The 12,415-nt window shown below is 38.6% G+C and overlaps 1 protein-coding gene across 2 annotated transcripts in view; it reads left to right on the top strand.

Annotated features, from left to right (window-relative positions):
- The window catches only part of LOC144987271 (uncharacterized), a 126,443-nt gene that overhangs the window by 86,900 nt on the left and 27,128 nt on the right, over positions 1–12,415 (top strand). The window contains exons 1-2 of one of the 2 annotated variants that reach the window (XM_078936588.1): positions 3,613–5,904; positions 6,340–6,774. In XM_078936588.1, the coding sequence (XP_078792714.1) occupies positions 5,760–5,904; positions 6,340–6,774 (580 nt within the window). In that variant the 5' untranslated portion in view covers positions 3,613–5,759. Of the gene's footprint in view, positions 1–3,612; positions 5,905–6,339; positions 6,775–12,415 lie in introns of those variants that run through there. The other variant, XM_078936592.1, reaches the window with a different exon arrangement.

Here is a 12,415-nt window from a genome sequence, read left to right as displayed (position 1 = left end):
CTCGAGGAGAGCAGACAGGAACATACTCAAGCCATTCTCCGTGTGCTCTGAGTTTACAAAGGTTTGCCTCCTCTCTTTTATTACAATCTGGGCGTTACTTAACATGCAGCATACAAGGAGGTGGTTGTAAACACACATACACACACAGCTCATAATGATGAGAACACAAAGAAACGTCCATTCTCAGGAAATTCCTTAGTTAACCCCAGGAGATCAGGGCGACTTCTGCAGATAAAAGGTCAGCCTTTCTGACCTCAGGGTCATGCTGGTAGGTCAAAGGTTAGAAGGGGACTCCTGGTTCCCAGATCAATGCAGACAAAGGATTTGTCCCGTTTCCTCAGGGCTGTTTTCCTCAGAAAGGTAATACACTTTTACAGCTAGAAAGTACAGAGTAAATATGAGATAACTTATGTATAAATCTATTCTAACAGTAACAACGATGTTATTGATGTTCTTTCAAGCCTAATTAACATCCGCTTTGACGCCATGGAGAAATTAATCAATGACAATTCGCTCAAAATTGAGGGCCTAAAAAAATCCGTTGACTTTGCTTTTGAAGAAATAAAAGATGTTAAGACAAGAATGGACATAGTTGAAAAGAAAACAAACAGAGATGAAGCTACTGTTCTGCGGCTGCAGGAAAGACTCCTGGAGTCTGAACGCTACTCAAGACGCTGGAATTTAAAATTACATGGAGTACCGGGAACGGTGTCCAGAGAAGATGTGAGAAGAGAAACAATCAACATTTGTCAAATGATTTTCCCGGAGGGAAAACAGAAGCTTCCAGATGTGATCGACACTGTGCACCGTTTGGGAAAGCTGAAAGAAAACGAGAGGAAGCCCAGAGGGATCATTCTCCAGTTTTCATCCAGAACCTACAGAGATGCCGAGTGGAAAGCCGCAAAAAACAATCCCATCCTTAAGGAGCGTCATCTCCGCTTCACAGAGGACCTGTGCCCAGCGGACCGGGACACCAGAGCAGCGCTTTGGCCCTTAATACAAGCAGCAAGAAAAGAAGGGAAAATTGCCTACTACGTGGGGGCCCGAGCTTATATTAACGGTAAAGAAGTGGGTCTTTCTGAGAACTCAGACCCTCAGAAATGACTGCATCCTGAGCAGCTTCTGCTGTTAAAGTCTTGAGGAAAACACTCATCCTGTTCTGATCTCACGTGTTCTGCCGTTTATTTCTTTAAGCCATGTTGACAGTTAATTACATTGAGATGTTATAATAATAAGTTGGCAGCTGAAACAAGTTCTGAATGTGAGATATATTTGCTCTTTTTTTGTTGTATATTTTAATTTAAGTCTTCAAAGTGGCGTAAAGGTTATTTAAAATATTTTTTCCCTACTCTACGTGAAATTTGGCGCACAGATTGAAAGTAACAACACTCCTATTTACTCAGATTTATTTTTCTCTCTTTTTTATTTTAAATCTTGTCTTTATCTTTAGGTTCTTTAAATGTCAGGGGATTAAGAAATGCCATAAAACGTAAAGCGCTGTTTCTATTCGCTAAACAATTGAAAACAGACTTTTTTTTCTTTCAAGAATCCCATTCTACCAGTAATGATATAAACTTCTGGAAATCTCAATGGGGTGAAAGTTCATATCCATCACATGGTAGTCAGCATTCAGCTGGAACTCTCACAGTTAAAAATACATTTGAGGGTGACATTCTTCTGAGCAAATGTGACAGTCAGGGTCATTATGTTTTTCTGATAATATCCACTCAAAATAAGTTCTTTATTACTATTAATATATATGGTTACAACTCCAAACTTGAAAACGTTGAGCTCCTTTCTTTGATTGAAAATGCTGTAATTTTTTGGTCTAAACAAATTTCCTGATGCAATTATTATAATAGGAGGGGATTTTAATATAGCTTTAAATAATCAGCTGGACAGATGGCCCCCATGTGCTCTATCTTCTGATAGTCCCTTACATTCATTCATGCAGAGATAGAACCTGAAAGACGTCTGGAGAGAAAAATTCCCATCAGATTGTGTTTTTACTTGAAGTAATAATGATGGATCCAAACAATCTCGCATAGATTACTGGCTGGTGTCTGATTGTCTAAGTGCAGATGATATTGAAGTAAATATTCTTCCTTCTCCACTAACAGATCATAAAGCAATTTACATTTCTATTAAATTATCCGAAACTAGATCCCAAAATAAGAAAGCTGACTGGATGTTAAATAACTCACTGCTTAAGCTAGACATAGTACAACAAAAGGTTTCTGAATTCATCTCTTACTTTTATAATCTAGCAAAAGAAGAAAATTGTTACGGTAAAAACTGGGAACTTTTTAAATTTGAAATCACTAATTTTCTTAGAAAGCTTAGTTCAGAACTAAATAAAACTAAAAAGGCTAAAGAAAGCCAAATTATCAATGACATTATGACAATTTCAAAAAAAAAAATCCTGCAGATTTATCAGATGATGATAAAATAAATTTGGCATTATTACAAAAAGAATTAGACAGTATTTATAAGAACAGAGCTGAGGGAGCCTTTGGAAGATCAAGGCTGAAATGGTTAGAAAGGGTGAAAATAATTCCTCTTATTTTTTTCAATTGGAGAAACGTCGTGCCAAGACAAATACATTACAGCAATTAAACATTGAAGACCAGATTACCTCTGACCCCAAAATGATTTGAAATTACGTTAGCCTATTCTACAGTAAACTGTCTGCCTCTGAACCCAGTGAAGATCCTGATCACTTCTTAAACTTTAATCTACAACAGATCCAGGCCTCTGAACGGGATCTCTGTGATTCTCCTCTTTCAGAAAATGAAATACTTTTCTCTATTAACCACCTTAAGAATAACAAATCTCCTGGATCAGATGGCTTAACGGGAGAATTTTATAAACAATTTAGTGATAAAATGACCCCCTTTTCTAACACAGGTATTTGTTGAGAGCATAGAAAAAGGCTTCCTTCCTCCAACATTAAATCAAGGTGTACTTACTCTGATACCCAAACCCAGAAAAGATATACTTCTCATTGACAACTGGCGCCCCATATGTCTATTAAATAATGACTACAAGATTCTTGCATCTGTCTTTGCAAAAAGACTTAAATCTGTTCTAAACTCAGTTATTGCAGAGACACAATCAGGTTTAATGCAAAACAGACACATCTCCAATAACATTCGTCTAGTTCTTGATATTTTTAGATTACTCACACCTGATCTCTGATGACAGTTTTATACTCTTTTTAGACTTTTACAAAGCGTTTGACTCTGTTAATCATCATTTTATCTTCAGCTGTCTTCATAAATTTGGTTTTGGCCCTTTCTTCTGTAATACAGTTAAAACTCTGTATAATAATGCTAATTGTTCTGTCAAACTAAAAAATGCCCCCCCCCCCCCCCCCCCCTAGATTCAATCTTAATAGAGGAATCAGACAGGGGTGTCCTATTTCACCGTATCTTTTTCTTCTAGTTACTCAAACTTTTGCTGATTATATTACTATTCATAAGTTAAAAGGCATCTCAGTTCTTAATAAAGAAATTTTAATTAGTCAGCTAGCTGATGACACGACTCTTTTCTTGAGAGACAGCAGTCAAGTTTCCTGAGCTCTGAACCTTATTCAGTCTTTCCCTGATGTCTCAGGTCTACGTCTCAATCTAAACAAATGTGAACTTCTTCCTGTTAAAGATTGTGCTTTAGAATCCATCTGCAACATTCCTGTAAAAGAAAATGTAACATATTTAGGCATTATTATTTCCAAAAATAATTTAGAAAGGAGAACTTCATTAAATTTCACTCCCCTCATTGATAAAGCCAAGAAACGTTTGAACCAATGGCTTCAGAGAGACCTGAGTCTGAGAGGAAGGATTTGACTCTCCAAAGCAGAAGGGATTTCTAGACTAACTTACTCCGCTCTTTCTCTGCACCTGGACAATCAGACTCTTAAATCTATTGATCAAATGCTGCTAAACTTCATCTGGAAAAACCGTATTCATTATTTATCTGTATTAATGAACTCCTATGAAAAAGGAGGCCTAAATTTTCTTGATTTTACTACTTTAAATAATACTTTTAAAATAAACTGGATTAAGTCATATTTAAAAATTCCACTCTCCATTTGGAATATTTTCCCTCATCACATGTTTGCTAAAGTTGGTCTCCATTTTCTTCTGCTTTGTCATTATAATATCGACAAAATCCCAGTGAAACTCTCTGCTTTTCACAGACAAACTCTTCTTTCATGGAAACTTATCTATAAACACAATTTTTCCCCTCATAAGTTTTTTTTATTTGGAATAACAGATATATTCTTTACAAGAACAAATCTTTATTTTACAATAATTGGTTTGACAATAATATCCTATTGGAGGGTCAGCTCTTTAACCACAATGGTCAATTACTTAGATATGAAGAATTTAACCTTAAATGCAGCCTTGCTGTTCCTCCTAAAGAGTATGCCATTGTTTTTGATGCTGTCACTAATGAAATCTGTGAACTCTTTAAAAAGTACTGTACTTGATGCAAATATTCCCTTCATATCTCTAAGTGACACCACTGTTGGAAAATTTTGTTTCAACTGTTTCAACTAACAAGATCATACGTGTTTCAGCAAAATGTAATATCTGTTCCTGCTGCTGTTTTTTATTGGAGAAAATTTATTCCTAACTTGCCCTGGAAAAATGTTTGGACCCTGCATCAGAAATTATTAATTAATAACAAGATGACAGACGTCTCCTACAAACTCCTACATAGAATCTATCCCACTAATCAATATATGCTCAGATATAAGAAGACTATTGACCCCAACTGTATCTTTTGTAAAGAACACCCAGAAACAATCAGTCACCTGTTTTGGAACCGTAATACTGCAAAAAAATGTAGAAAGATTGTTCACGTTTTATAAATTACAAATTAGATTCACAATTTCAGATGAAATTTGAACATATCATATTTGGCCTTCACGAAAAAAATATAAGATCAAACGTAAAATTGGCAATTAATCTAATTATAATATTTGGTAAATTTCATATTCACAAATCAAAGTTTTCCTTATCACAACTTTTTTTCCATGTAATGATTAAAGAATTAGAATCTTCTTTATATACTGTCTCTAATAGCTTAAACAAAAGGGCCATACATATTTATGAAAACTGTCTGTCTTTGAATATTTTCAATGCCCAGCAATCTGTTTCTGTAATTTTTCTTTTTTAATACATGTTCCATCCCCTGACATTCTTGTTGTTATGACTATTGTTCCTGTCATGTATATTTGTTCATTTTGTTTTGAACAATAAAGTAAAAAAAGGAATGAGACACAGTGTGATGACGTCACAACAGCTCTCAAAGCGTTTCCTCTACACATTTTTTTTTCAATTTTGTTTTTATTTTCTTTATTATCTCCTGAATAAAACTGTTTAAAAATACTGGAAGCTTTTTGGACCATTGAGGTTCAGTTAAGCAGTTATAGTTTTGCACGTGACCCGGAAGTAAACAGCACGAGGCGCTGGCAGTGTCAGTTTGTTAGCAGGCTAGCAGCGTTAGCTTGTGTTGAGAGTCGGCGGTGTTTTGTTGAGACGTTTGTGAGGTTTTTGGACAGAAAGGACGATACGTGGTTCGTGTGGGAACTCTCAGCATTTTCCAAAGTGTCGTAAATGAGTGAAGAAGTGTTGAACGGAAAGACAACGTGGATTGCTGTGATTGTGAGACTAGCAGATGATCGATCGGAGCTGCAGTGAAGAGGAGGGCGGTGTTTGTGGGAGTTGGAGCTGAAGATCGGAGCAGGAACCATGTCTTCAGAACCTCAGGAAGGTTCTGTCAGAGAACAACTTTCTGCTGCTGAAGGAACCATCGTCCAGAACGAGGAGGAGCTCTGTCGTCAGCGCAGACTGCTGGATAGCAGCTGGAACCCGCAGCTTCAGCTACACCACATAGGTTTGTCACCTTCAGCAAGCGAGAGAAGCCCTTAGTTTGAGCTTCATGCTTTTTCATTTGGTGACCCGCTTGGCACTCGGTGGCGGTTCTACACTAACTTACTCCTTCAAGGAGTAACTTACTCAAGGAGTAACTTGTAAGTTAGTCCTTGGGCGATAAACCAATCATTTTCCTGTTTCACTTTGTGTACGAATTGTGCTATACATATAAAATTGCCTTGTCTTACTCTCACAAGTATACCAAAAAGTTACTTAAGTAAATGTAATGCGTTACTACCCACCTCTGCGGTAATATTCATTTCAATTTGTCTCTTCTGGTCCTCCAGACTCTTCAGACATTTTCTCCAATGATCACAGAGTTTATTGATGCTTGGAAAAAAAACTCAAAGTCCTGGAAACTTATAAAAGGCTCCTTGTTGTGTTTGTGTCCCTGCAGTTCTCCCCCAGCATTGGATGACTGAAGAGGAAGATCTCTGCAACCAGCAGAGGAACTTCAGAGTGGAACAAGAGGAACCAGAACCTCCACATATTAAAGAGGAACCAGAACCTCCACAGATTAAAGAGGAACCAGAACCTCCACAGATTAAAGAGGAACCAGGGGAACTTTTCATCAGTCAGGATGAAGATCAGATTGATCTGAAACAGGAGACTGATACCTTGATGGAGATTCCTGAGGAAGATGAGAACAGTGAAGCAGATCTGAACATCCAGCAGAGCTTTAATGTAACTGACAGTCAGGATGAAGAAGGAAACCAACATGAAGAATCAACATCAACTACAGATGAAGAGACAGACCCACAGAACAGAGATCAGAGGAAGAGGAGGGACAGAAGTCATGTCCAAAGTGTGGACAGCTCTCGCATGTCAGCAGGTCAGTGTGACTCTGATCTTCATCTCCACACTATCGGTATGTTCACTTCAACAACGGTTCTATCTTGAGCTTCAAGCTCTCCAAACATGCAGTCCATCAACAGCGTGTCCTGGAAGAGTCTCTTCTGTCCCTTCCAGTTGAAAAGACAGAAGACATTGTTGGTCAGTGCAGCCGACAACATTCTTCAAATCATATGATCTTAGTTAACGACAAACAGGAAACCTTAACAGATCAAAGAGAAAATTGTTAGCAGATAAAAAAGTACAATCTGTTTTGTCGTCTGTGGTTCTAAGTTTGTAGTTCAGTTCTTTTCAGCAGATTTCTCTGTCAAACCCAAAATCCCATCTAAACCTCTTTGATGTCTCCATGTCTCCAATTCCAGACATTCAGACAGATTCTATTTCCAAACTGCATTTCAAGCTAAAACCCAAAGACAGGGTCCTGCGCTCATGGATCTGCAGACAGAAAAGATTCAAACCTGAACACATTCATCTTCTTTACCGTTTTCCCCTCTCACGGGGGTCACCGGGTTGCCGGAGCCTATCCCGGCCACTTGGGCATAGGCAAGGGATGCCCTGGACTGGTCGCCAGTCTGTCTCAGGGTAGAATATCCTCAATCACACATCCATTCACTCTCACACCTATGGACAATTTATGATCTATGATCTATGAAGCATGTTTTTGGACGGTGGGAGGAAGCCGGAGAAAACCCACGCATACATGTGGAGAACATGCAAACTCAACACAGAAAGGTCCCCCATTGATGTTGTGTTTTTCGTGTCCCCCAGCCGGGACTTGAACCAGGGCCATCTTGCTGTAAGGCAAGAGCGTTAACCACTGCTCCACTGTACAGCCCCTGAACACATAAGTGAAAAACTGCTTAGTGTCAGAATTGTTCTCCATCTTTTCTGGACTGATTCTTCCTCCAGTGCAGCTTCATCTTCATCAAACTGCTCCTCATTGGTGGGTGGAAACACAACAGGGAGGTTTTTCTGTGTCCAGTTCAGCTCCATGAATGTTCAGGCTGTTTAATGTCAGTGATTTCAGTTTAGAAAAACTGCATCTCTGCTGAGATTTGCTTCACTTCCATAAGAACCTCAGCAGCATCAGGATCATTTTGTTAGTGTTTTATCTATTTATTAAGTTTTCAGTTTTAAAACATTGTAGAAACAAATTCAAAACCCAGTCCCCCACCCCCTGCTGCTGTTAATGACATATTGATCGATATTTATTTTAGTAAAGAAAATATATGGAAATAAAATGTTACAAGTTATAAGCAGAGAGAAACACGAATATGTAAAATCATTCACAGTATGTGAAATAGCATATATATTAAAAAAAAACAATAAGTAAAGTGCTAATATATTAATACATACAAAGAAAAGAAGAAGAAGAAAAGAGAGTAATAAAAAGGGGCATCATTCTGTCACACTTGTAGATGGTAGACTAAAAAAGTTGAGAAATGGTCTCCATACCTTATAAAATGTGTGCTCCGATTGTCTCACAGTAAATCTTTTTTTTTTTCAAGTTTAAGATGGTAAAGCACATCTCGAATCCAATGTGATAAAGTGGGTGGGACAGCATCCTTCCACTTAAGAAGAATGAGGCGTCGAGCTAGTAAAGTTGAAAAAGTATGATCCTCTGACCACCTGCAGGTGGTCAGAGGATCCCGCTGATCCTCTGATCAGGATCAGCGGGATCCTGATCAGGGGCCCCGCTGTTTATTCCAAACAAAAAAACTAGTGGGTTTAAAGTTAGTTTGACTCCCAAGATGCAGCTAAGTGCCTCACTGATATTTCCCCAAAAGCACTGTATTTTGGGGCAGTGCCAAAAAGTGTGGATTAGTGTGGCCTCTGCTGATTTGCATCTGTTACACAGTGGATCAATTTGTGGATACATTTGGGCTAATCTGGCTTTACAGAGGTGAGCACGATGCACAATCTTAAACTGCAGTAGACAGTGTTTTGCACACATTGAGGATGAGTTGATGTTCCTTACAATATTAACCCAGTCTGTTTCACAAGTGGTTTCACTAAGATCCTGCTCCCAAGATGTTTTAATGGTTATCATCGAGGGAGACCCTATGGCTGAGATCATGTTAAGCAATTTAGATATGGACTTCTTCCGGGTGGGATTGAAGATCAAAATGTTATCCAGAGTATTTTGAGGAGGTTTAATAGGGAACCCTGTGATGGAGGTCATAATGAGATGACGCACCTGTAAACATCTAAAAAAAATCTGAGCTAGGAACATTATATTTGTCCACCAGTTGCTGAAAAGAGGCAAATTGATCATCAGAAAATAAGTCGTTAAAGGTCTTCAAACCTTGTCGCCGCCACCTCTGAAATGCAGCATCCAACAATGAAGGTTGGAAAAATTTATTGGATGCTATTGGAACTTGCAGGCTCATCCCTAAGTAACCAAAATGCTTCCTGAATTGATGGCAGATTTTAATCGAGTTATGTACTACAGGATTATCAATAGTCAGAGGTATAGCCAGGGGAAGTGTTGCACCAACGACCGATGGTAACAGACCAGCTCCAGCAGAAAGTTTCTCCATCTCCACCCACGGTGGTCCAACATCATTAGAGTAATGTGCCCAGTATGTCACACAACACAGATTAGCAGCCCAATAATAATAGCGTAGATTTGGAAGTGAGAAATCACCATATTGTTTTGCTTTCTGCAGATATTCCTTGCGCAGCCATGGTTTTTTGCTGTTCCAAATGAACGCTGAGATAATAGTCAAGATTTTTAAAGTTGCTATTTGGGATACAGTAATCCCTTGCTATAACACGGTTTACTTTTCACGGTTTCGCTACTTCACGGATTTGCATAGTGTATTGTGTTCTACATTCTGACTGGCTAAAAAGTCACTCCGCTTCTTCTCTACCTGTGCGTCAATAACGTTGCAGTTCAAATTCACAACACGTATGTGCAAATTCTCTTGCAATTTCGAGTTTCTCTAAAACCCATAGAAAAAAGAGCGACAACAACTGCCTTTCACTGTTCTTCTTCCGAACAAACACACCTGCACAGCGGGCTTCAAAAGAAGAAAACACTGCAGAGCGAAGTCAGGATGCAGCGGTTCAGTCTCAAGAGCAGTGAAATACACCTGACTCACTATTTGTCCGACTGTACTTTGTATTTTTTTCATAATCATTTCAAATTTCCTCCTGTTTAATCCAATTACTCGGGTTGCGGTGGGTGGGGCTAATCTCCGCGATTTGAAACCTTCTGTTCACATTGATGATTAAAATTATTATTTGACAGTACAGAAGTTGTTTGTTGAAAAAAACGTTTCTAAAGTACTTGTATTTGTGAAAAATGGTTTGTTCTTTCTTTTCAATGCATAATAAAGTATTTAATTGTATAATAATTGTTAAAAAAAAAGGTTTCTACTTCACGGATTTTGCCTATCACGGGTTCTTTTTGGAACGTAACCCCCGCGAAAAACAAGGGTTTACTGTATACACAGGGATGCTCTGAAATAGATATAGAAATCTGGGTATTACAGACATCTTAACCACGTTCTCTCTCCCAACTAGCAAGAGGTAAAGGGGAGACCATTTAGCCAGGTCCTGTTGTATTGTCACCTGCAGTTTCCCAAAATTTTCTTTGAACAGATCACAGGGTTTTCGTGTTACAGTTATTCCTAAATGAACAAAGCTAGCTCTTGTTATCTTAAATGGGAGAGTAATTTCCTTCATTGCTGAGTCAGATATGCTAAGTGGCAATAGCTCACTTTTCTGCAGATTTATTTTGTAACCGGAAATAGTTTCAAATTTACCAAGAAGTTACAAAATATGAGGGATAGCGTCTTTAGCCTTAGATATAAACAGCAGGAGGTAATCCCCATAAAGGGCTAACTTATGTTCTGTACCCCATCTTGAAATGCCACGAATGTAATTATTTTTCCTTATTATTTTTGCCAAGGGCTCGATGGCTAACACAAAGAGTAATGGGCTGAAGGGGCAGCCCTGTCGAGTACCACAGTTTGGAGTAGGTGTTATTAGTGAGTACTGTAGCAGAGGGACAGGCATACAAAAGCTTGATCCATGATAAAAAGGATCCCAGACCCCAAATTTTTTTAGAGTCTCAAAAAGATATTTCCATTCAATCCAATCAAAAGCTTTCTCAGCATCCATGGAAAGAAGGCATTCAGATTCGGTCACACTAGGAGTGTATAAAATATTATGTAGCCGTCTAATACTAAAAAATGACCGACAATCCTTAACAAAATCAGATTGGTCACTAGAGACAAGACTAGGCAGGACAGTTTTGAGCCAACAGGCAAGGACTTTAGCCAGGGTTTTATAGTCAGTGTTCTAGAGTGAAATTGGCCTGTATGACCTGCACTCTAGTAGGTTTTTATCCTTTATAGGGAGTAAAGTAATACTTGCTTGGTTCAAACTATTAGGAAGAGTACCTTTGCAGAGAGAGTATGCAAACATAGTCGTCATCAAAGGGGCCAATTTTCCAGCAAAAGCGGAATAAAAGTCACTTGGCAGACCATCAGGGCCTGGTGATTTGTGTGGATGTAATGCTCTAATTGCTTATAAGACCTCCTGCTGTTGCATAGGTGCAGTCAACCTTGACATTTCCTCAGGTCTCAAGGTGGGTATTGGTAGGACTCTAAAAAATTTCAAAAGGAAGGTCAGAGTTGCACATATTATAAGAGCTATATAATTTGTAGTAAAAAAAATTGGAGAGCATCATTTATTTCCTGCTGGTCAGTCAACGCTGTGCCATCTGTTGCAGCAACCCCATGAATAACTTGCTTGGCCCTCGCACTTTTCAGTTGTCTCGCCAGTATTTCACCTGCCTGATCCCCATGTTCGTACATGTTGCTACGATTTTTCATTAACAAGTATTCAATAGAGTGTGAGGTGAGCCTGTCATGTCCAACACTGAGTGCCATGCGCTTTTTATATAAATCTCGTGTGGGGTTTTGAGAGTGCCTTTTATCCACATCAGCTATTCATTTTTCCAGATCTTTCTGCCTTGACACAGAGTCATGTTTCTTTTTGGCCATAAAAGATATCACTTGACCTCTAAGATAAGCCTTAAGAGCCTCCCACACAGGTGCAATAGAGACATCAGATGTTAAATTAAATTCCAGGAATAAGGAAATCTGGTGTGAGATGAAATCTACAAATGCTTCGTCACTCAGTAAAAGAGAGTTGAATCTCTAGTGTCTCCTGGGAGAAAAGAGAGCAGATATATTCAGTTTTAGCACAAGAGTGGCGTGGTCAGATATTACGATTGGCTGATAATGATATAGCTGAATATATGGAGTCAATTTATTATCTGTAAAGAAATAATCAATCCTGCTGTAAGACTGATGAGCATTTGAAAAGAGAGTATTGCCTGTCTTGTGGGTGTAAAAAAATGCCAGATAACCAAAACGCTGTAGGTGGAGAGGAATGACTGAACATAGGAAACAGATTTAGGTACAGAGTATCCAGGTTTCCCAGATGACCTGTCCAGCCCAGGGTTCAGGGATAGGTTAAAATCTCCTCCCATAATAAGCAAATGTGAGTTAAGGCACGGTATCTGACCAAAAACCAGTGAGAAAAACGAAGGATCATCACAATTGGGAGCATAAATATTGACCAAAATAACATCAAGATAATAAAGT

This window comes from Oryzias latipes, chromosome 2, assembly GCF_053564925.1.
Source record: "Oryzias latipes strain Hd-rR chromosome 2, Olatipes_Hd-rR_3.1".
In the NCBI taxonomy this organism is placed as follows: Eukaryota; Metazoa; Chordata; class Actinopteri; order Beloniformes; family Adrianichthyidae; genus Oryzias; species Oryzias latipes.
Note: the sequence above shows the minus strand (reverse complement) of the source record. Positions and strands in the feature narration are given on the sequence as shown.